General features: G+C 45.9%; 1 protein-coding gene across 2 annotated transcripts in view; it reads left to right on the top strand.

The window, feature by feature from the left end:
- KLHL12 (kelch like family member 12) overlaps positions 1-25,777 on the top strand; it is a 557,433-nt gene that overhangs the window by 495,795 nt on the left and 35,861 nt on the right. For both annotated transcript variants that reach the window (XM_078644106.1, XM_078644107.1), the window contains exon 11: positions 20,116-20,302. In XM_078644106.1, coding sequence (XP_078500232.1) covers positions 20,116-20,302 — 187 coding nt within the window. The remainder of the gene's footprint in view (positions 1-20,115; positions 20,303-25,777) is intronic.

The following is a 25,777-nucleotide window of genomic DNA, read 5'->3' as shown; positions in this document are numbered from 1 at the left end:
AAGCCTGAAAAGGCTGGTAAAAGCCAGAACTTATTGCACCCGCTGGGGGCTGGCAGCGTCCCTTCCCCGTCCGGATCAGACTGGACAGGAACTCCGCTCTTGGCTTCTAGCAGGTTGGCCGGCTGACTGGCTTCTCCTCCACTCTCCGCTCTCGCGCTCCCGCTGCAGCTGCAGAACAGAGCGATGCCGGCTAGGTGTTTTTCCGCTCCGCCGCCACTGCTTCTCATCACCCTCATCATTGTTTCTCACCGCTTACAGTGCCTCGCCTTACTCAGCCCTGCTCTGCTGTTGGTATTACCTCCCTCCCCCACTCTTACCGTTCTGTAGAGCAGAACAGAACGGAATTGAACATTTACCTAAGAGCTCCTAAGAACATCCACAGCGTACTTAGGAACAACGGAGCAACAGTCTTGCGAGAGACCACTGGGCAGTGGCGAGGGAGTGGAGCAGGGCGCGGAGCAGGTGAGAGCAGCGAGCAGCGGGGGGGGTATGTGACACAGAGCTAGGTGTACTTGGCAGCCTCGTCAGCTCTGTCAGCGGGGGGGTTGTGGGGGCTTACCGTGAGTCATCTAATTATGACCAACATCAGGCACCTGATCAAGACCGAGTCCGAGCCCCTCCCTTGAGTACCCCTGGGAGTCCTCCTGTCACGAGCTGATACGAGTTTTTACCAAAGAGGCTTAAGTGGGCCCAGCTTTCCACCCCACTCCGTCCTTGCCTCATCCTTGCTGCCCATAGAAGGCTTGTGCCAAGTGTGCTACCAAGTGACCAACTTAATCCAACAGCAACGAGACAGAACCTAGTTAAATCACAACGAAGGAAAACCGACGTTGAGCGGATACCGAGGTTATTGGCGAATAAAACCAGCAAACAATACCAGTAAAAAAAACACGAGCATATTAACTGGGGAAACATGAGGTCCGGTAGAGTAAGAAAGACCCCAACTATCCCTAAGTCAAAGCAAAAAGCAATAAAATCCATAAAAAGGAAAAAAGTGTTTAACAATGGGAGCAAGGTCGATGACCCCCTTGGCTCTAATTCAGACTCCCAAAAAGTCAAATGTGGGAAGCTTGAGGACAATAGCGACAAATCATCGCTTGAAGAGCGCTGTAGCTCCTCAAAAAAAAAACAACTGACAGTTTAATATACTACAGCCCTCGCAGAACCTCCCACAATGCCTCTTCAAACCAGACCAAGACATCATCTAAAGAAATGCCTAAAGGCGCTAAGTCAGACCTAGTGGCCAACTTAAGGGCGAGTCCGGGAACAAAACATTTAATTACAATAGAGGGCTCCTCCCAACAGAAGACTCCACATTACTTCCAGCCCAAGATTTACACCAAATTCGCATTTTTGAAAGATCCAGGCACCGTAATATTTTCAAAAACTAGCGGTATTAAAAGATTGCAAACTCCTCTTCAACCAAGCAACTTTAATTTACTCCCTCAGTCCACCACAAAACTAAACTTAAAACAAACAGTAATACAAATCCATAAGACGGACCCATAAAACAAAACAACAACTAGAATCAAATGGAACAAGCAACAGGAACTTAATCAACATCAGGTCCACTAAAGACCAAGAACCAAATGACAAACTAGAAGAGACGAGACATAGACCTAGAAAATGTAGCGGAACCTGGTACCACTAATCAAAAAGCAGAACTAGGGGATTCCGCCAAATATATTGATAACGTACAAACACAATACTCAACACTTTTATACTCACAGGCAGGTACAGGGCCCACCAGGTCCCCCTCCAACAAATCTGCCTAACTCCCCCAGATTACGGCAAGAAGAGAACCTGAGAGCCACGCTAAAATCATGCCAGCAAGAAGCACCAAAAAAAGACACAACTATTAAATCTAAACAGCACCTCCTAAAGACAGAGGAATTCTACCTTCCGGTTAACACTCCAAATTCGGAACAACTAGGACCAATCTCTACGGTTCACTCATGTGCTTACCAGGCGAGTTTAAATAACACAGTACAAAGAGTAGATCAAAAACCCAAGGCACTCAGCGTGGAAATTACCAGCTACTCTCCCAAACACCGGTAAATTACTCAAGAGAACGAAGCAATAACAATTGAAGCAACACCCGCTGGGGCATAGTCAGGCGACCCCCCCACAACACCCACCGTAACTCCAATTGTGACATGTACTTTCTAGCCTCTCGAGTGGGAGGAGCTAGTGGCTTCATATAGCAATGACTCAAAAAACAAAACAAATAGCGTAATGACAGAACCTAGTGACAAAAGCAAATCGACCAAAGACACATTTTGGGAAACAGTACTAAGCACGATGCAATGCTCAACTGGAGCACTACAATATCAATCCCGTAAAATGGATTTACAACTGACAGTGCTTCAAACTTTAGTAGACTTCACTTCTGCAATTGATAGGAAGTTGGCTGACCTAAACGGATTGATAGAGAGGGCAAGAAGCAGCCCTCAACAACAAATTACTTCTGCAAGAATGTACCTGTGCCCCAATTGTAGACAAACTATCCATGTTAACAACACTACTGGGCGACTTACTATCTATCGCAGCAAAAACTGTAACTCACAGAGCGGAAAGCCCGGACTTACCTACAAAGGGGGAAACAAAAACAGAGCCCCAACGCACTGAGAAGTTAATTTTTAACAGGACTGACGAAACAGGAGTTAGCGGGATCTCGCAATATCCCAACACAGCTACTCCAGAAAAAGTAATAATAGAATCATACGAATCAACTAATAAAATTACACCAGCGAATATCCGTCGCAGCAACAAAAGGAAGGGGAGGAAAAAGAAAACCACTGCTCCGGCCCAACATCTGATCAATTGGTTACCAAGGTGACCAGTAGTCACGAATATACAAACAATCAACGTTCCCCAGGTTCCATTATCGGAAGAAGGCACAAAAGACGATTCTATACAACTGCAAAAAATACCACGAGGAGATTCACACTCTTTATCAAAAACCAAACAAATAGAGGCTAGTGCTCAAGTAACAACAAAAAATAATCCCAGCAGCCTACTAGAAATACCCCTAAAATCCAAAGTCCAGGAGCTTACATACATGATCAAAGCTCCCAGGTCCGCAACCTACAAACGGAAGATGAGACTAATAATACCAGAGCCCACGAGCAGAGAGTCACGTCACTCATTAACGAAAAACCCAGAGCTAACTAGAGACTCGGAAGAAAAAATGTGGGATCGCCAAAGTCAATTACCAACGATTGTTGACAGCATTGATAGTAAAATTAACGTCCCTGACATCTGTTGCTTACATCAGTTTACAACCGTTACTAGTCACTACCCTGAGCCCTTGACCAAGGAATCCGCCCAAGAGGAGGTGTCCGACACGATCATTTTTGCCCCCCAATACAAGTCGCGAGGCCATGCAGACATCTTAAATAGCGGGAACATGCTACAGCTCCTGCAAGCCATCCCAAAGTTAGCCAATATTCACACTTCCGATCTATTGTTCTTTGAGTTTTTACCACACTCCGAAGCCTCCAAAAGTAGATGGAAAACACCGGAAATAGCTAGTAGAATTATCCAAGAAAGCAAAAGATTTTAAAGCTGGGGGATCACCCTAAAACCAGTGCCTAAACCACAATACCCAGCTCCATTTCTAATCACAGACAGTCAATCCAGATCGTCAACTTCAGTCCTAAGGGGCCGCTCCCCAACAGACGGCCAATTCCTTGCAAAGGCATGGGCTACTACGTACAATCCTCTTAGCGCAACCAAATTGACATAGGACGCCCCCCCATCTCACCTTCGAGTGGGCCCCAACAAAGTTAAAATCTTTACCTGGAACATCAATGGCTTAAACTCCAAACTAAGCGACCACGACTTTTTGAACTATCTTAAAACTTTCAACATCATTTTACTCTACGAGACCTGGGAAGAGAAACCCTTCGATTTACAGGGCTACACTTCCAGCTTCATCGTGGCCACTAAGGGATCAATTTTCGGACGCTGCTCGAAGGGTTTACTCCTCCTCTCTTCCATAACAAAAATTGGAGAAATATACCCCATAAAAACTTACATCAACCCTCCAAGCTGTATTCAGGCTTCAATGGTTAAGCTGATTCTTAACAAGACAGAACAGAAGGTAATACTCATAAACATCTACCTACATCCCAAACACAATCTACAAACATCCATGGAAATGATCAAAGAAATTACAAGAGTAATGGGAGAAGAGGACACAGACAATGTTATCTTGGCAGGAGATTTTAATATGCACCTTTTAGGGAATAGCCAGGAAGACGATCTCACGCAAGACCTGACTGGTGCATGGGGAATCCCGATTCAAGGCCCCTCGAAGGAAACCAAACCAGCGAAGAGTTCAAACTACCTTCTTTCTGAATTAGAGCACCTGAACTTGAGGGCAGTAAACGGCTGTTTCAAGGGGGATAACCCCCCGGCACCTACATACCACTCAGTCAAAACATCTTCCTACCTCGACTTTACATTCACTACTTTATCCATGTTTGACAGGATAGCCTCATTGCAAATAGGCAACAACACACTTAGTGATCACTTGCTACAAGAAATGAAACTTCAGGCAGCCTCAACATTATTCTTGGAGGCCGACAAATCCATCATTTCAGTAGGAACAACAAACCTCAAACGTATAAGGTGCAACTCAACAAATATAGAAACAGTAGCAGCTACAGCTAAAGAAGCAAGTACAGGATAACCTAAGTCAACCGTTGGAAAGTTGGGGAAAATTAATCTGTACCCTTGGCAAAAATTTCCTCCCAAAACAAAAGAATGTAAACGATCCGCCAATGACGATAGTAAAGAGCCCAGTCTCTAAGAAACTGAAACTAACAATAAACCAATTATTACAACAACTCCGGAGAACACCGGGAAACCAAATTTCGGCAATCCGTAAACAAATTACATTGGCCAAATCACCATGGAATCAACTCTCACATCGCTAAAGAGGCCTGGATAGACTTCCTCTCTGATCATTTTAACGACACAGAACAAATAGCTACACACCCCAAACGCCTAGGATCTGAGAGTCCCAGTAGGATTGCAAAGAAGCCAACATTACATTGCCCACCTTCTTCTGAGGATAGCGAAAGAACAGTGCCATACCAACAACAATAGGCAACAACCTTAACCTCTGCACAAAATGATACACGGAGACTAGTGGAGGGGCACACAATAGCATGGGGCCGACTGGCTGGAGCTCACGGCCCCAATGGTATTCCACCAATGCTGTTCAGAAATTACCCGGACTACTGGAGCAATGCACTTGAACCTGTCTTTAAGTATGCAGTCAGAAACTCTACAATTCCTAAGTCATGGAGAAGCTCAATTATAAGCCCAATTTATAAACAAGGAGCGAGGTCTGTGCTGAAAAATTACCGCCTGGTAACCCTGATTGACATCGAGGCCAAATAGTTTGCAGGACTCCTCCTAAATGACCTAACCACTTGGGCCAAAGAGAATCACATAATACCGCCAACACAAACAGGATTCCGGAAAGGGCAAGGTACAATAACCAACATAATGGCCCTGACCTTGCTCATGGATGCAGCAAAGCAGGGAAAATACCCGCTTTTTCTTTGTTTCATAGATTTTGTTGCAGCATTCGACCAAGTCGACCGATCAAAACTTTGGCAGAAACTGGATGGCTGGGGGGTCCCTTCAACTCTCTTACACCAACTAAGGAACCTCCACACCAACACATGGGTCAGGATAAAGCTCGGTGAAGGTCTACATATATCAAAAAAATCTTTACTACAAAAGGGCTTAAACAAGGGTGCGTTCTTGCCCCCCTGCTGTTTAATCTTTTCTTAGCAGACCTTCCGGGGGAGCTGAACAGCTGTGTAGCCCACGCACCAAAACTAGGGAATTCCACTCTGTCAAACCTGCTATACGTGGATGACCTAGTCTTGATAAGTAGGACCCCAATTGGACTCCAGCACTTACTGAACGTAAAATATAAATTTTGGCAAGAAAACGCACTAAATATAAACTTCAATAAAACAAAAATGATGGCAGTCAATTACACACCAAGAAACATCTCAATTGGTTTCTCGACGGACATCGTTTGGACCAAGCAGTAAGCTACAAATACCTAGGGGTAATACTGGACCAAAATAATTCATCAAAACTACAAATAGAATCCTTGCGGAGAAAGGGGGTAATGACCTACCTAGCCATAAAGCCCCTAAAGAAGCTTTTACCGGATTTGCCGTTTGACCCTTTGCTAAGGGTTCTGCAAGCTAAACTCCAGCCAACAATAACTTAGGGGAGCAAAGCACTGAAGGGAAAAGATGCAATAAGCCTTGACATTATAATATCCAACTCATACAGAGCGATCTTTCAACTCCCCAGAATGGTCTCCCCGGGCCAAATACGATTGGAATTAGGGCTACAAAAACAGTTACTGGAACGCATGGGAGCATATGTGAAATGTTGGCATAAAATCCAAGGCTATGAAAAAGGAACCCTGAATGACCAACTTTGGATGGAACTTTCCCACCTAAGAAAATCACCAGCAAGTCTATACCTCCAAGAATCTATTATACATCTAGGTCTAACAGACTTGTGGGACGTCCCGGCGAATCATTCCACATTTTAAAAAACATAACAAAGGTAGCCCGCTTACTATCCACAATAGAGGAAAAAAAACATTAGCCAAATGATCGCATGTCTGGATGGTCCTAAACACATACAAAATGCTAAAACCCCAGCTCTACCTGAAAATGGTAATACAAATTAATACCAAGGAAAAATTCATAAAACTCCAGCTGGGGGTTGGCCCCTTCAATCAATTTATGCCACCTTGGGAGATAAAGGGAGGAGTCCAGCCTTGTCGTTTATGCGGCAGCGGTGTCGAAGACGCAATTTACGTCATATGCACCTGTAATAAGCTAAAAGATATAAGGGTCACCCTGCTAAAGCCAGTGTTCAAACAGTATGGAGTCAGATCCTGCAGACAAGCGCTAATGTTGTGTTTTAACCCTGAGCTGGTCCAGCTAAATTGCCGGCTAATTAAATACCTTGACATAACTCCAAAAAGACTGAAACACCGGACCGAGCGGCCCGACGACTACTTACTACAAGAACTGACATAATCATTACACGACCGGACACAGTCGAAACAAAACTAACGTGCAGAATGTTTTATTAATGTGTGCACTTTCTTTAACGTGTTGTACATTTTTACAAATCATTCTAATAATCGTTGCTGATAAAAAGTTGGGAATTTTTATAATGATTTTATCAAAAACTGTAAGATATTTTATTCTTTCATGCATGCAATGACCCAGATCTTTACCCTGCAAAGCCTTCTCCTCCTGATGATAATGTAGGGTATTTACAACTGTTGGCTAGAGCTGCACAGTATCATTGAGTACAATTACACAAAGAATCACTTGAGGAGGATTTCCTTTTGAAACATTAAGCAACACACACAGGTCTACCTAGTCTCTAGCCATGCTTAATGAGCCATCTAGATGACCTATATAAAGACCCTGTCAGATCTCGAATTCTCACTCTGAGAATAGACAAAATGTACAAACCGGCTGCATCTGATCTAGTATACATTGAGGACAGTTGCCTTTAGACTCCCTAGTGGTTTCTAACGCTCATAAAAGAGCTTCTTCTCAAACCTCTGGAGATGCTCCCCCTCCAGACAAAGAATCTAAGAAGTTAGATGCTTCTGGTAAGAGAGTAGTAGCCCAAGCTGCAAATCACTGGCATATTGCTAACACCAAATCCCTTTTATCCAGACATGATAGAGCTCACTGGGATGAAATGGAACAATTGCTCCAATATCTCTCAGATGAACACAAGGATAAAGCACATAATTTAGTGCAAGGACAGTTCATCTCTAATTCATCAACTAGATGCGCTTTAGATGCGGCTGACACTGCAGCCAGAGAATTTAATACCAGGGTATTACTCCAGAGACACGCTTGCTTAAGAATTTCTGGTTTCAAACCAGAAGTTCAACAGTTTATTCTAAATACTCCATTTGATAAGCAACACCTTTTTGGACCTAAAGTAGATCAGGCGCTTGAAAATATGAAAAAAGATACAGAGTAGCCAAATCTATGGGAGCATTACAGTCTCCTTCTAACCATGGTTCTTTTCGTCGCGCCTTTTACCACAAGAAGTTTATTCAGAGGAGGATATAATGGTAAAGGCAGAAGCAGAAGTTCCGCTCCACATAACTCCCCCTCCCCCAGTAAACGGTGACTTACCCATCCCCTCCCCCCCCCCCGATCATTCAACACATGTTGGGGGACGTCTGCAACAGTTCCTTCCTATTTGACAGTCAATAACAACAGACAAATGGGTGTTAGAAATGATCCAAAATGGTTATTGCCTGGAGCTTATCTGCAATCCCTCAAACATTCCACCTCGTGTTCACAAAATGTCACCAGAACATATACACCTACTCAAACAGTAAGTACAGTCTCTACTGCTCTATTCTAGACCTCAGAGAACTCATTCAGTACATACTGTCAGATCATTTCCACATGGTGATACTTCAGCAAGTCCTCCCACTTCTACAACAAGGCTACTTTATGGCTAATCTTAGGACACATATTTCCATATTCCAATTCACCCCGCTCATCGCAAGTATCTCAGGTTTGTGATAGGAGCACTACCAATTCAAAGTACTACCGTTTGAAGTCACCACTGCTCTCAGAGTATTTACCAAATGCCTGGCAATAGTTGCAGCCCATCTGAGAAGCCAGCAGATCCATGTCTTTCCCTATCTGAATGATTGGCTCATCAAAGCCAACAGTTACCAAAAGTGTCTCCAACACATTCAAACTACAATTCACCTGCTCCATCAACTTGGGTTTACGGTGCATGTGTGGAAGTCTCATCTTCAACCTTCAAACACACAATTCTAACTGGGAGCCACGATAGATACTCAAAAAGCTCTAGCATCTCCACTTACAGCCAGAATTTGCAACATTCAGTTTCTTATCAATCATTTTCAGGCCAACCACTCATTACCAGCCAAAGTTTTCATGCAACAGCTGGGAATTATGGAGTCTTGCATAACAATTGTACCTCATGCAAAGCTTCAGATGCATCCCATTCTACAATGTTTAGCGAGTCAGTGGAACCAATCACTTGGTCGTCTAACCGATCTAGTGTTGGTGGATGGCCGTACCCATCGCTCTCTGCAGTGGTGGAACCCACAAAATCTGTCCAAAGGGCAGCGTTTTGTCGACCCTGTTCCACAGACAATACTAACGACAGACGCATCAATGACTGGTTGGGGTGCTCACCTAGAATATTACACAACACAGGGCTTGTGAAGTCAACAGCAAAAAGATCTCCACATAAACCAATCAAGCCTACTAGCGGTCTTTTTAGCGCTCAAAGCCTTCCAAATTCACCTAATAGGCAAAGCTGTCTTAGTTCGCACAGACAACATGACAGCAATGCATTACATACAAAAACGGGCGGTGGGACACATGCTCTCCAACTGTCGCACCTATGAAGGAAGTGACCCAACTAGGGTCACTCTCAACCTCCTCTAGCCTTCCAATAATGAAAAGTCGATGGCGCAGTAGAGAATACAAGCAAACTAGTTTATTCACAAAGTACAAAGCAGTGGAGTCCAATCTGACAAAGCCTCCTATGATGGCTGACGAGGGACTGACTCGAACAAGCTTAAGGTTACAGTATGTATGTTGCAGAGCCCACAAAGACCGGCCTACTATGGAAAAATACTGGTAACTGTCGTTATTCAATGGGGGTACAGAACATAAGTTTCGATTCCGCAGCCTGGGACAAGTCATCTACTGCCCAAGGTCGTCTGGCTTTTTCGACCCTCTAGACAGGTGGGAGAAGGCCTCTATGTAACAGAAAAGGCATGCGTTAATGAGCAAGTTTCAACATTGGAGAAAATAAACTTACCAAGGACCATTTGTCGTGAATGAGCAAGTAACAGTTTCGATTGTAATACAAAATGGCGTCTTCGGGAGCTAAAATAATGCCACAGATGTCAACCTAACTAACGCAACATCTGCATCCGCTAGTTGCATCTACACACAATATGCAAATATAATGTATTAGCTATATAAATGCTAACATAATATTGAGTAAAATACGAGTAATATGACAATGTTAAATCTAACAGACCCCCCACCCCCTTTAGCATTATAAGCTAATACTGACATCTTTATTCTTGCTATCAGGTAAGGGTCTTTACTATTCTAACAGTAAAGAAAAATACAGGGTTATTCCCAAAGCTTTTTCGGTGTGTGTCTAAGAAAACATTGTTATACATGCCTCTTTTACTACAATCTGAGGAACCAGCCTGATATAAGACACATGATAAGATAACTCCAGAGCAGTAGAAAGCCCAGAACAGCCCCCCTCCCAGCAATAAAAACAACAATATAACTGCAGCCCAAAATGTTTTCTTCCTGAGCAACCATTCAAAACGAATCTGTCCCGGGTGCAGGGCAATAAGAAACTGTTCATCTTCTGCAAGAGGATGACCAAATAGACGCATGTTTACCACAAATTTAAAAATGAAAATCACCAGAGAAAGAGACGTCATATAATGGAGCCAATGATGGAAAGAACACAAAAAAAAGAAAAAAACATGTAAAAAATAATAATAAATCCGGTTAGGGCTAGAGGCAAGATGGCTGTACTTTAGTGCAGCTCTGCCTGGCTGATCCCTAATCAACCCAACATCCGCCCAATATTGTTGCATCAAAGCCTGCAAACGGCTGTCCTACATTGCGCTTACATCCTGCAACTGGTGGAGTGGACTGCGGCTCTCTGGGGGCATTGCGGCGGCTGTAAATTGGGGACCGAGAAACGACCGGCGAGCGGCAACATGGCGACCTGACAAGAATTCTCCCCATTGCCTCGGTTCTGTGTGCGGAGGACTGCTAGCGGGTAGGCGAGACCTGCCGGTGTAAATCCTGCCAGACGGAGGGTGCCTGGGTCGTCCTGTGAGCGGTGGTGGAGGCGGCTCCCCCTCGCACCATTTTTGGCTGTCCAGGGTCTGCCGCGCGGCGGCTTGTGGATGCGCTCCACGCATGAGAATTACTGCCACCATAGCTGAGGATTTCATCGGTGCCTGAGGCGGCGGCTGCGCTCCCTGCCCTCGCCTGGCACAGTGGGCATTTGGTTTCCTACCTGGGGCTGCTGGGCTCCCAGAGGTCTGGTGAACCACGGCCTGACTCGCTGCACACATTGGTGCAGATTCTGCCCGGCTATCTGGTTGGAGACACGACGGACTCCGCTGCATTCGGCCCCTCGCCCTGAGAGACTGACGACACCAACTGCAGGCGTCGGTGAGTGGGGTGCGGTCGGCCTCTTGGCCTTTAGCTGCGGTGGTAGATGAGGGCCGGAGCGGTAGGCCGCGCTCTGCGAGCCGCAGCTTGTGAGTGTGGTAGAATGCGCTTAGCGACTGCTGAACCCTGAGCGGTCCTGCATAGCTGCTAAATTAGGACTTCAGGTGGGCTCCGCTGGACTCCTTTCTGGCTTTCCTATCCTCCACACCTTAGAGCTTCCGGGCCCTCTGCGCTGCTGGCAGCGAGTTTGTGCATCTCATCGGGACTGTTGGTAGTGTCTCAGATCTAACTCGCACTTTGGCTGCACCCCTTCAATGGCATTTTGGTGACTGGGGCCGCTCTGTTAAAAATTATTAGCCCTTACTGCCCTGGAACTTAAGTGCTTGGTGCTTGTTGGAACTTACCTAGGGCTGGCCTGCCGCTGTTTCCCCGACATATTTGCTTCTCCAAGAGAGTGGTCATGATTTAGAGGGTTCCGCTTGGCACTGTGGGCTGCTGCGTATTAGGCCTACATCTTCTAGCTGCGGTGCTTGCGCCTCTGGGGACTGATTGCTGAGGAGAGTGACCCTCATTCGCCTTGTTATTGGCAGTCATGGGGAGAACTGACAAATCGCAGCCTCACCTGACATTTCAGGCGCGAAAGTCCAGCAAAGGGCTGCCTCGGACTCTGAGGCGGATGCCCAAGGAGAAGGCTCCTCCACGCTGGAATCAACTCTGCTTGCCATGCAGAAGAGTCTCCAATCCATCGAAGGGACTATGGCAGCGTTGAATCACAGACTTGACCATATGTCCTCCCAACTGGAGAAGCAGAATGCTAGGAAGGGGTAAATAGAACAGCACCTCTCAACAAACGAAGATGACCTTAGCAAGGTGGCGGACAAGGCGCTCCACAAGGAAAAGGTTTTAGCGCTCATTCAAGCAAACAATGAAAATTTGGAGGCCCGGTCGCACTGCAATAATATTCATATTACAGGTCTACTGGAGTCCACCAACACCGGCAGGGTGGAGACCTTTGAGTCCCTGATCAAGGACATATTTGGCCCCGACAACCTTTCTCCTATGTTCATAGTAGAGCGGACCAATTGTTTGCTGGCTGCGAGACCAGTTCCAGGTGCCCTACCGCGCCCTATAATAGCACACCTATTGAACTATCGGGACCAGGATGTCATCTTGAGGCTCGCTGGAGAAAAGTGCACGGTTAACCACCACGGGAACACACTGTCTTTCTTCCCTGACTTTATGGTGGCCATCCAGTCAACAAGACGGGAATTTGGCGCAGTTAAAAAAAATTCTTGCAGATGCCATGCTGTACCCCGCCCGTTTACGGGTGGGCCAGGATGGGAATTGTAAAATTTTCACATCTCCTAAGGCAGCAATATATCACGTCAAGAAGTTGAAGCGAAGAAGATCTGAGACTGCTCGGAATCAAGACGATGGGGAGCAGTGATTGTGCACCTGGGCATGCTCTATAGCTGTGGTTACTGTTCGGCATGTGTGACATGTTTTGACTTTTCACGCTGGGTTCTTCTGCTCATACTGTTGTCTGATCGTACCTATGCAAGCTGTGACCTGCTGTTTTTATCTGCAATGTCTGTGCCCTTCATGCTCGCCCTTCTTTATTGCAGGATCCGATTCTGGGGGGGATGAGAACTCCACCATGGACTCTAGTCCTGTTAGTGGATCAGGTCCCAAATTTACGTACTGTGATCTGTCTTTCTCCCTTCTAATCTGGCATTGAGAACTGAGGGGCATGTGGATGGTCGTTGCCGTCTTCCTGTGCCTCTCCTGTACCCGAGCTCCAGTTCTGGCTGCTTATATGGTTACGCTTTGAATTGCTTGCTCGCTCTCCCTCTGGGGAGATTCACGTTACCCACATTCACCGTGGTCCACAATCACCCAAACGAGCTGCCTTGTAGGGACAGCCCCAAACTTTGGAATGACGCAATATTTATATGTGTATGTTTGTATATCCTCGCACATGTCTTCTACCCGATCAGCCACCTCCTACTATGTGGGAGGCTAGTAGCACTCTGGTGTTTCCCCTCCCCCCCCATGGAGGCTCCCCCCAAAAAGTTCTGCATATGTTGTTCTCCATGTTGGGGATTGTTAATATCGGGACGGGATGGCTTTGGCAAGTTTGGGTTGCTGAAGTGGGTGGGGAGCGGGATGGGTGGGTTAGTTGGCACTTTCATACTGCAATTTCATTGTACCTCTGCGGCCCGGCTTCAACATTATCTCTCACGCTACTGATTACATTTGATTTTACAAGTTCAAGGGCAGTAACATAAAGTTCCTTACATGGAACATGCGCATCTTAAATAGTCACAGGAAGATACGATCTGTACTAGTTCAGTTAGACAGACTGGATGTCCAGGTGGCGTTCCTACAAGAGATGCATCTTACGCAGCACTCGGAGAAGAATGTTGGCACCCGCTGGGCTGAGCTGAGGGTTCCTTCCTCTTACTCTTCTTATGCTCGGAGACTGATGATATTGGTGAAGAGAGGGGTCCCATTCACTGTGCTTCACACAGAAACGGATACACAAGGCAGGGTGGCGTTGGTCCATGGTCACCTTGGAGGTGTGGGGGATCTTCTGGTGAATGTCTACGGCCCAAATGTTGATAACCCTTCCTTTTCCCACAGATGTTTGGCAACACATCTCAAAATTTCCTCTGGCTGAATTGCTCTGGGGTGGCGACTTCAATGCCTGCCTGGAGGGGCAACTAGACAGACAGGGAAGCGGGGTGACATAGATAGGCAACTGAGGCGTTATTGGGTTTTCTAGATGCTGGGGCTGTACAAGATATTTGGCACATGCGGCACCCGGAAATCCGCGAAAGTACATTTCATATCCTCGGTACATGGCACATCGCCCGCTTGGAATATTGGCTCCTTTCAGAGATAGCATGCACTTGGGTTGTTGACGTTCGCCACCTGGCCAAAACATTGCATTAGAGATGCAAGCCCCCACCTGTGAGCGCCCCCTGTTTCAATAGCGATTGCATCCCTCCTCACTTACAGAACAGGTGTTCAGGTGCACAGTAGGCGCGGCCATTAGTAACTTTTTTAAAGAAAATGCCAGCTCGGTAGACAGTCCTGTGGGAGGCATTTAAAGCAACCATCAGAGGCGTCTGCATGGGAGCGCAGGTGGGGATTTTGAAGGACCTCCGTCGTCGGAATAAATAAACTGGCTGACACTATCTCTGCTTTAGAGCGCGAGTATGCTCAAAACCCAGCCTCAACTATACTAGCTAGTATACAGGAGTTGGTAATGGAACCTAACAATACAGTGGGTCAGGAGCTACCACATAGGTCACAGTGCTACACTGTGTATTATTATGGGGAGGGGGGTCCCCCCAGTCGCTCCCTTGCTCAGAAACTGGCTGCACCTCGTAGCCAGGAATACATCATAGAATAGCGCACTATACATCCCCTGAAATTAGTGAGGTGGTGCTGGACTTCTATTCCAGTCTCTATGAGGATCGGGAGCTTGTGTCAGCTACCGCCATAAATGCATACCTGGATGATGTCGCGTTGGGGTGGCTGTCTCTCAACCAATGTGAATACCTCACGCAGTCCTTTGACGTGGAAGATGTAAAATTGGCCATTATGTCGCTGCCCACAAGTAAGGCTGCGGGCCTGGATGGACTCCCTAGTGAGTTTTACAAGGCTTAAGCAGATGACCTTGCGCCCAGACTCTTGGACGTCTATGCGGAGGCATATGACAGTGGTACGCTCCCCCCACTTTAATAGAGGCCCTCCTGGTTATGCTTCTCAAGCCTGACAAGCCTGCTAATCAGTGCAACTTCTACCGTCCCCCTCTCCATCATAAATATAGATGCCAACATTTTGACAAAAATTATTGCCAGTAGGCTTCAACCCCTCATTCCTAGCCTGGTCCTCCCGGATCAGTCGGGTTTTGTCCCTGCCCTGTCAACGGTAGACAATCTGCATACGGTCTTCTCCACCCTGCATTATTTTGAGGCGGATTTTCAAGTTGTTGCTGTGTTGCTTGACGCAGCAAAGGCATTTGATTCCCTGCAATGAGAGTTTATGTTCACAGTCCTACTCAGAATGGGGCTACTGCTCTTTTTTCTGAAGTGGATACACCTACTATACGAGGCGCCTGCAGAGCGTGTTCGGGTCAATGGGTGGGTTTCTACTGCATTCCCTATTCGGCGTGGCACGAGACAGGACTGCCCCCTGTTGCCGATGCTGCGCGATGGGCCAAACACCCGCTCTCCTTAGCATATCGTATTGCAGTAGTTAAAATGACAAGTTTGCCCAAACTTCTTTACTTGTTCAATAATATTCCCATCCGCCTCACTCTTGTGGTATTTAACTCACTTCATTCAGCACTGCTTTCCTTTGCGTGGGGTGGCATAAAGCCTAGATGCAGCTGGGGAGGCTTTGAAGCCCCGGATATGCGCTTAAACTATCTCTGTGCACAGGCCCAGTTTGCTCATTATTGGTTCTTCCCACAGCGATTCCAGCCGCACGTAGCTATTGAGGCTGACACTGTCCTTCCGTTGGCCCTTGTTGCGACCGCCTTGTCTGGTGGGGGTGGTGGACCCAGAACTGAAATTAACCCCGCGCTTTGCACGGCATGGGCGTAGAAGGTACTTGCAGCGCGTGCACAATTGCAGTATCTCTACGCCCCAAGTTACCACTCGCTGAGCACCCGGATATCTCTGCTACACAAGAGCCGGTTCCCCGTAAAGCATTAGGCGCGGTGGGAATAACACAATTAGGGGACCCTGTAAGAAACTGGCTCTATATATACTGCACCAAAGTGAGGTACAGTGTGTATAGAGTCCAAGGGTCTCCCGAGGTTTGGCAGAGGCTAAAGTTAGATAGAATCTTACTCTCTAAAGTGTAGAGGGATGGCTAGGCACCGCTGGGTTGGGCACACAAGGCCGTGGAGCGTCTGGTGCAGGGGTGCCTTTGGACGTCGGATTTTCCTACCCGCTCTGGTCGTGGTAGAGGGGGCTCTCTTGATTGAGGCTGCAGGCGTCATCTGGAGGCTTTGAGGCAGGTCAGGGGTCGCCGGATCTCGGGTCAGGATCGCCGGGGGGGACCTCCTCGTGGTATTTGTTCACTCAAACACGGGCCGGACTCGGCGGGTGCAGAGTGTGCTGGATTCGTGGTTTCTGGTTGGCACCAGAAGCTGCAGTTCAAACATGTCCGGTGTTCATGGGAAAAACAGCTTGGGAAGTGAATGCAGGCAGGTCCTCCGGGGTTTGTGAGGTTGCTGGCCGCTTGACATGCCGGGATTTCGCAGGAGCAGGTTCGAGGGTAGGCAGGCCTGTTGGGCTGGTGCCAAGTCAGTGGGTGTCGTCCTCTTGTTAGCTCTGCACGGCTTCTCGTCCTTCTTTTCTTGTCCTTGCTGGATCTGAGAAAGGAAGGTTCAGGGTGCTCCTAAATACTAAATTTATGGGCGTTACAGGTAGGTAAAGGGCAGGGACCAATGGGTCCATTCCCTGGTGTGGGAACACCCCCTATTCTGCCACTCTCCAGTGGGAGGGAGGCAGGAGCCTGTCCCTGGTTGGCTTGTTGTTGTGCTTCACCTCGCCTCCCCCACCGTAGGGGTGGAGTTAGCAGAGGTGGGCACACCTCTCTTCCTCACTTTCCCGCTGGTTCTCCCGCCCAAAGTGGATGTTAGAACCAGTGGGGACCAGTTGCTGAGTACAGCAAGTGGTCTGTAGAGGCTCACAAAGCTTCTCCTTCGCGAACCCTGCCCATCCTGGGGGAGGAGACTTGGCACCTCGTCCTAGGATGTGCATTGTTTCAAGCCCCCGAGAGCAGGAAGCTCTCAAACCAGGGGTCCAAAAACATATCTGGCAGCCACTCAGTCAGGTCACTAGGAGTTGGTCGAGTTTCAGGGGGCATCTATAAGATGCCCTCTGTCGTGCATTTTACATTACATCCCACACTGGCATCAGTGTGGGTTTAACGTGCTGAGAAGTTTGATACCAAACTTCCCAGTCTTCAGTGCAGCTATTATGGTGCTGGGGAGTTCGTAATGACAAACTCCCAGCACCATATGCTTTTAATGGCAGCACTGCACTTACAGTGCCCAGGAATGGACCTGGGAACTGTAGGGGTACAGGGCTCATGCACCTGTACCCTCACCACTGGCATAGGGCACCCAGCTAGAGGAGTGACTGATGTATGCCAGGGCAGTGTTTTGTGGACATGGCACACAGGTATGTGTGCCATGTCGACTCTTCACTTTGTTTTGCGCTAAGACACGCAGCCTGCCAAGGCAGTGTGTGAGTGTCAGGGTACAGGGCCTCTAATGGTGGCGCAATAAATGCTGCAGCCCTTAGAGGTCTTCCCTGGTCACAGTGCCCTGGGTACTTGTGGTACCACTTTCCAGGGCCTGACCTGTGGCCAGAGATGTCAATTGGGTTAGTTTTTGGGGGTAGAACACAGGCCCTGGGAACCTGATTGGCAGGGACCCAGGGCACACCAAGGAAAAGTGCATTAGTAGTCTGACAAAAAGTGGGGGGGTTACTGCAACAGAAACCCACTTTCCTACACAATGTACTCGAGCTTCCCCTCCCTAAGGACAGAACCTAACCCTTCTGGCCTTATTTGCTCTACCTCACCTTCTAAAGAGGAGGAGATATTCCTTTAAATGATCCAAAAAGGTTGTGCAGAGGACGATTATCTCTTGCTGGTGCGTGCTCTACATTCAGATCCTGCTATGCATTGGCCAAAAAGCAGCCTCTGAAGGGCTTACAGTTCACTCCATCAGAACTTAGGATGCTAACACCGCATTTGCATGTGGGGATGCCTGTACTGGATATTTTACAGGTAGCTTTGTGGGGGTCCCTTCTTACATACATGAAGCATTGCTGTCTAGTCAGCCAAGTGCATCGAGAGAGACTTTTCGCCCACTCGGTCCTGCAGAACTTTTTGGTTTGAGTCATTTCATAGACCTACCACCTTGTAGGTACTGCCATGGTATCTCATCAAAAAGTAAGGCATTTACAGTAGACATTTCTATCAGAAGAACAAATTGTCTACCTTCAATAATGCTCTTTCTAGTAAAGACCATCTAACGGCAGATGCCTCAGCTTTTGAATATTTCCCTAAGCATCAGACTGCAACCGCAGATTCCCTCTGACCCTACCATCCCCTCTCATCTGTTCTGTGAACTGGACTCTTTCCACATCAGAAGGTCCCAATTGGAAATCTGCACCCTGGTCACAACCGATTTGAAGATGGGATTCCTCGTCTGAGGGCTTGGACAGTTCAGAAAATAACTGATGTCAGCGTGCATGGGTGGCACCTACATTGGGCCCCGTGTGTCACTTCCGGAGCACAGCGACATTGCGTTGAGCTGCATGATGCAACCTAACAGCATACAAGAGTACTGCTTGAAATTCCTAGGGGAATATTCAAAGGTGAGGAATATGCGGTTAGATAGTCTCTACCAGAAAGAGCGTTACCAAAGATAACTTGTTCGTCACTGCTTACTGTCCCTGACTCCAGACTATTCTGATGCTACTTCAGCTTTGGATGTCCAGATCGCTTTATTTGATAATATCGCCAAATTAAGCCTCCAGATGCAATTAGGTAATTCATGATCAGTAGATGTTCACTATGCCCAGTGAAGGTGGAAGTGCATGACAATGGCGGTAGCAGTAGAGGAAAACTGACTAAGTTCCGTTGAGCTCAACCTCTCTTGTCCTTTTCTCTGCCGCCGATTGTATGTTCAACTTTTTTTTTTTCGTACGCTCTCTTCCGTCTGCAAGGTCTTTTGTGGCGCTGTACAAAATTGCTTACTAAAACACATTTTATATTTTGAATAATGTGTGACATGACAGATCGCGGTCTTCTTCCTGTCAGATGCGCCATCAAGTTGCCCACTCATGGCTTTGATTGACTGTCAAAATGGGACTGGTTTGTTTATTTCAAGAAAGTCAATCCAAAACCGATGCTTTTCACTGCTTTTTGTATGAGGACAGTTGGAGAGTTAGTACATGTAGAAATCCAGCATTGTCTTAACTTTCAGTACTCCTATTCAGTGTTTGCTGGAAAATGTGCTTGGTATTGGTGCGTAATAAGGATGTTGTCAAATACACAAGTCTTCCTGAGCATGCACGTCATGGTTATTTCAAGAATCCAGAACCAGTGTATCTGAAACAATATGAAACTGACCTGCCACTGCTTTAATTAGAGCGATGTCTATAAAGCAGACCAGGTCTGGGTGGAAGTCCGTGCAGTTCTTATTCCTAGCGTCTGAACATACATGTGCAAATTACTTGCTTTTTGAGGAATTCCATTTCTTTAGGTTGTTGCCATACAATGGCCATGCATGAGCATGTTTGAATTGTGTCACTGTTTCACCTAAAAGGCTACATCATTGATTGCTATTAGAGATGGGCCTTTCCGTTCAGTGTTATATTAAGCGGGTCACAAAACCATTACTTGGTCCTGCAACCTAAACGGAAAGTGGTTTTCCCTCATTGGAGTATGGTCGTTTGTCTTCTAAAAAGACATAAGTTCAAAGGCGCTGATGCCTACTGACTTGTTATAAAAAAAACTGCCAAGCTGTCTTTGCAACAATCCGTTTTGATCATACTAGCTTCCAACCTAGTTTTTTATGTGGCATAAATCGTTTTACATGAACCACCATTTTTGGGATGGTACACTAAGATAGCAAAGGTCTTGTTGCTTAGTTATTTTCATTCTGATTTTTACTTCTATTCAATAGAATGATACATGTAATAACCTCATGCATACATGGTTAAAAAAACATTTACAAACAATAGTCAAGCAATTGCCTTCTTTTCTGTTTTAGGCGCTGGCGTCTCTCTTTTAAATGACCATATATATGTGGTTGGGGGCTTCGATGGAACAGCACATCTCTCTTCTGTGGAGGCATACAACATCCGGACGGATTCCTGGACGACAGTGACCAGTATGACCACCCCAAGGTGCTATGTGGGTGCAACAGTGCTGCGAGGGAGGCTTTATGCAATAGCAGGGTGAGGCACTATTATCTTGCATGGTGTTTTAGGAGTAGCCAATTATAGGAGAAGGGTGGCATTTGGAGCAGGTGAAGGGGTTGCACCATCACAGCATTGTATAATGTTTCTGAGGGCCTGTGTACTGGTTACAGCTAATGCATCCCTATTTAATGGTCGCACGTTCTCCTACCTCATTCATCCGTCACTTCAGATGAAACCAATATGCTATGCAACAATCCTGAAACTGCAGTCCAGAATCCCCCCAAAAGGCATCCATTTCTTCACATAAATATTGTATTTGCTGATACCTGCAAGTGCCTTTCCTTTCTAAATGTTGCTTATGTATGTTATAATCCACTATCTTAATGCCCAGAAAATCAGTATCTACATTCCTAATTTTTGCCCAGAAGTGATTGTGCCTCACCTCACATGATATTTGTGTGCTTCGTTTTTGCAGTGAGAACAGTTCCTGAGATTCACATGCTTATTTATTTATTTATTTATTCAAAGTTTTATATAGCGCGAACAAGATCCTTACAGATATCAGAGCGCTTCACAAAGACAGGGTAGGGGCAGTGCGAATGAACAGAGATAATGGGAGCAGTATAATAGTCACTTAACATGGTAGAATAATAATAACATACATAAAACATATCAATATACAATCAGGTAAACAAGTAATATAAGACGGCACAAGTCATTGATCCCACTACAGAGGAGTTCAGGTACACCCTGGGTGTGTGGATGGCTTATACCAATGTCTTAGTATAGAGAGAACATTGAGTGGGGGCATCAGGGGAGTGAATCAGTAAACCAAAGTGTATCATATATTGATCGGTAGTAAGAGAGTAGCGTAATAGTGTCCCCATCAAGTATAAGTATAGTGCCAAAGGACAAGGTGAAGAGTGATACAAAGCAATGCAGAGTCTCTGATCCAGCACCTATAAGGTTCAGATCTTGGCCAGAAGGATGGTTTTCACCTCTTTCTTGAAGAGTGCAGTGGAGGAGATAAGCCTGATTTCAGGAGGGAGCGCATTCCAGATCCTGGGTGCCATTCCTGAGAAGGAGCGCTTGTATGTTTTCTCTTTCCGGAATCTACGAGGTTTCAGGAGTAGATTTTTTGTACTTCTATTAGATCTCGAACCTCCTGATATAGACAACTTTTGAGCGAGGTAGTTGGGTGCATTGTGGTGCACAGCCGAGTGTGTCATAACTGCAATTTTTAGCTGTATTCTGGCTTCAAAAGGCAGCCATTTTAGAGACTTTAAGTCTGGGGATATGTGAGAATGTTTTCTTGAGCCAGTAATGAGTCTCGCGGCAGCGTTCAGGGAGGCTCTTAAGGGTGCTGTTGTGGATAGCGGGAGTCCTCTGAGGGCCACAATAAATGTTTATTATTCTGAGTTACCAACCTTTAATTTCCATAAAACTGGGCTAGCCTGCCAACCAACTTTAGTGGGATATCTGAAAGCTCTTTTAAAACTTTTACCTAATGACAAGTCTCTTTGCCTCCCTTCTCTGGTTGATTTTTCTCTAAATCGCTGTGTTTGGGGCTAAAACCCCTGATGGGTCCCAGTGCTTAATTTGTGCCGGTGCTTTCCGGTGCTGAGCACCGGCACTTATTTCAGAGGGCCGGGACTATAAATTCCTTCTCTTCCAGTCAGAATTCTTGATAACTGTAAAAATAAACATACCTACCAAATAAACCAGCCTGGGTGAATGCCTGAATTGTCTTCACACAGACTGGCCCACCTTGGTGCAGGCATTTTTATTGTGTATTGTTCTTACGTAAGTGATGTCATCAGTTTTCTTATCTCTGCCCTCGCCAATCACTGAACAAACTGTGCAGTATTACCGGATCCTCCTCCATGCCCTTGCTTGATGCAGCCTGTCTTCGCCCTTCTATATTGGACGATTTCAGCTGAGGGATGGCTCATCGCTAAACTGAGGCAAGTTAATCAGGCTATAAAAACATAGGCAAACTTAACAGGAAGGGCATGTGAGCATAAAATAAAAGCGCAAACTTTGCTTTCGCTTCGCTGCCTAGCCCGGTACTCATTATGGGAAGCAAAACTGCCAGCAATATGGTGTGCTCATCGCTCACTGCACCCCAACTCCTCCTGTTAGCAGTGTGCTTAGAATTGTGCCTGCCTGTACCCGCACAACTTCTAGGGGCACCCCTTTGAGCTGTAGGAGTCTGAAAAATCTGTAAGATATGGGAGACCTGGTGGCTCTCGTCGCAGATTCTGCCGTCCGGCGGCGAGACCCATCAATTAATTGGCCCATCAATTAAGTGTTAAGCAGCTGCCGTACTCAAATTGCTGAGCTGCATGATACTGGTAGCATTACTGGAACAGCTACTGTGCAGCACGCAAGGTAGCTGGGCACGGGTAACAAACATTGGCCATCCGGATGCCTGGCCCGTACTGATTAATTACATCACCAGTGCCTGGATGACCCGCCATTCCCCCAAGGTTGTTCATGGGGCGGGAGCAGAAGAGACCATCGTTGGCACTGAGTCTCCAGTGTGCCTTACAAATCTGAACCTTCCACAGTCAAGTGATTTCTGTACTGTTTGAGCGGCAGCGAAGTGTGTGAAAACAGTGCCGTTTGACATATAGACATTACAACCAATTCAGAGAGCCAAATCCAGGAGAAGGGGTTAGTAGATTATTTTCCAGTGGTAATCAAAAAGCCACTGGTCACTTACAGCGTCAGATGACTTGGGGGTTGGCCACTTGGCTACGAGTGATATAGAGCTCTTAAGAATCCCAAATTCATGTGTGTGTGGCGCATTCAGTTCAGATTTTATGTGGGCATTCCGGTATTTGTATGCCTGTTGATTCCTATTATGAAAACAGCATTACAAGTTCGTAAATGTTGTGTAGTGTAATACACACTCTAAGATGCTGTTGTTTGCTGTACATGTTGGCATTTGTGAGATGTCCCCAGTGACTCTTGGGTATGGGTATGGGTAGGTGTAGATATACCAGGAGGAGTTCTGCAGATGTGCTGGGAAGAGTGCCAGTGTATATTCACATAACAAATAGGAATAAAAGCATTAGCTAAGGAGATGTCCTGAAAATGCAATTTGTATCACTGAAATACTAATCACCAGGAAAGTTAAGCTCTACAGTGAAGTGACCCTAAAAAAGCAGAGGAGCTCGTCAAAAGCCTTTAATGCAGTACCCACTCCTCGCAGATAAAGTCAATGTTTAGTCCAACCCTAATTTACAAACAGTAGTTTCCCTTAAGATGTGCTCTTTTAGTCCTACTAGCGTTCTGCAGGTATGTAGCACAGAAGCAGGAGTCTCATCTCACCTTCACCAGTCAAAGATGTGTCAATCACAAGTAACATTGAGGTCAGAACCAGGAAAATCAGTCTGTTAGGCCTATTATTGCTGTGTTTGCGGTACAGTTTAAGCTTTGCAAAATGAAGGTGCAGGGTTACAAGGTCTCAGGGTACAAACTTTTACTCTCCATGTGACTGGACATGCTCGGCTGATGGAGCCTTTCAGATTGTGTAAACTTCTTTGCCAGTTTTGTTTGTATTTTTAAACATCTTCATTAGTTTTGATGTGCAAGGCCTGTTTCTCCATGGCAACTGGGTCTCTGGCATTATTGCAAGCGCTCTATAGTCAAGTAGACCTCAGTTCAAAGTACAGGCATTGGGTTTCTGTCATTTTTGGTAAGTATTACACCTTTCCCTTGTTCACAGACATTTTGTTTTGAAGTATATTGCTGCTGTCAAATAAGTGGACTGCTAAAATCCATGTCATAATTCTAAAGCAGTAATATTCTGTTGATTTTGGTTGCTTTCGCTTGGCCCATGTGTGTACGATGGACATGACAAATGGTGCAATTGGATGTAGTTGGGCGGACAACTGGAAGAAGTGGCAGCTGCCTCCTAAGAAAAAATGTAGAGCACCGGGACTTATTTTTTATACAAATTAACCGCTGGTCCCATATCCTATCTGGGTGTATATTCCACTACGTCCCAAATAGAGTCTTGATCCAGCTTGCCCTCTGCCGGGGAACTGATCACTTGTTCTTCCTGCACTACCAAAACCTGTGGGCCTGATTTCGATCATTGCGGAGGGAAATACTCAGTCACAAATGTGACAGATATCCCGTCCACCGTATTACGATCCCATTATATCGTATGGAGGTCGTAATATGATGGACAGGAGTATTCCATCCTCCGAGATCTAAATAAGGCCCTAGGTCAGCGAATACTTTCTTAATATCTTTTGAGGATTTTTGTGTTGAACTGAAAGCCCCAACATATTTTGCCATGACTCTTATGAAATCATCTCCAAATAGATAACCTTGTGAGGACGGACCCCCTTCCTTATTTGCATATTCAATTAGTTTCAGGTCAATCTTTAAAAGTATACTTTTCTTCTGCTCATTTTATAATGCTGTATTCACAATTCCCCATAAACAAATGGCTCTTTCGAGCCACTGGTATAATTCCCTCAGGTCCGCAGGGTTCTGATTGAGGTATGCCCCCTTGGACATTCAAATATTTTTGTTAAGGGTCCAACCACATCTAAAAGATAATCCTGGCAGGACCTTAATCCCCTATCTAGACCCTTCCTTGGGTCCTTTCCACGTTTACATGTAAATGCCACCACCTTATCATCCAAATATGGAGTCATAGCAGCCTTATCTGGTAAAGTTGGATGTGGAGATTCCAATCTCAGACAAGATCAAACCTATATGGGTATTTCCCTTCTCAACCAAAAGGAAATATAATTAGCCACATGTTGGGATGGTGCTCATTCTTGGTATAGAGGAGGCTTTATTAAAGGAAGATCAAACATTTAATCTCCTAATGAGTCAAATATAGCTGTTTTTAATCCTAAGACCTTACTTGCCTCATCTGATGTTACTTTTTTCTTGACCTCAATTGTTATGGTCAGAGTCAAACTCCGATGAGTATGATAAGTCTATTTCAGGCTCCAAAGCCTCACCAGAATCAGTTGTTTCCTGAACATCCACGGGGCCTTTATTTTGCCCATCCACACTGCCTGGCGCACTAATCATTTCATTTGCGCCTTCATTTAAACCTCTCCTCTCCTCCCTTAGCTCCCTTACACTTTCGATGCTACTACTCCACTGAAGTTCTTTTACTTTGAAAATGTCCTACCCATCCTGAACATTCTGTTACTTCAGCACTTTTTCTTTCTTTAGCGCTTGTTACTTTACGTAATGACTCAAACTTTTTATCAATGGTATCTGTTAATGACCCCATCAATATTCTTAGGACTAATTTTCCATTCCTTCCAAATTCTCTTCTAATCTGCCCTCTATTTGTTCTTCTGAAATCCTTGCTTTTCAATTGAAAAATTGTAAAATTCCTGACCTCTCTCTAAAAATGTATAACCCACCTCCCTGAAACTGGACTACAACTGCCAAAATGTACCTCTAACAGTGTAGTCCTAGCTGCTTCGTCTTATCTCAAACTCTCAAAATGGCTGCCAACATACTATT

Source organism: Lissotriton helveticus, chromosome 5_1, assembly GCF_964261635.1.
Source record: "Lissotriton helveticus chromosome 5_1, aLisHel1.1, whole genome shotgun sequence".
Classification (NCBI taxonomy): Eukaryota; Metazoa; Chordata; class Amphibia; order Caudata; family Salamandridae; genus Lissotriton; species Lissotriton helveticus.
Note: the sequence above shows the minus strand (reverse complement) of the source record. Positions and strands in the feature narration are given on the sequence as shown.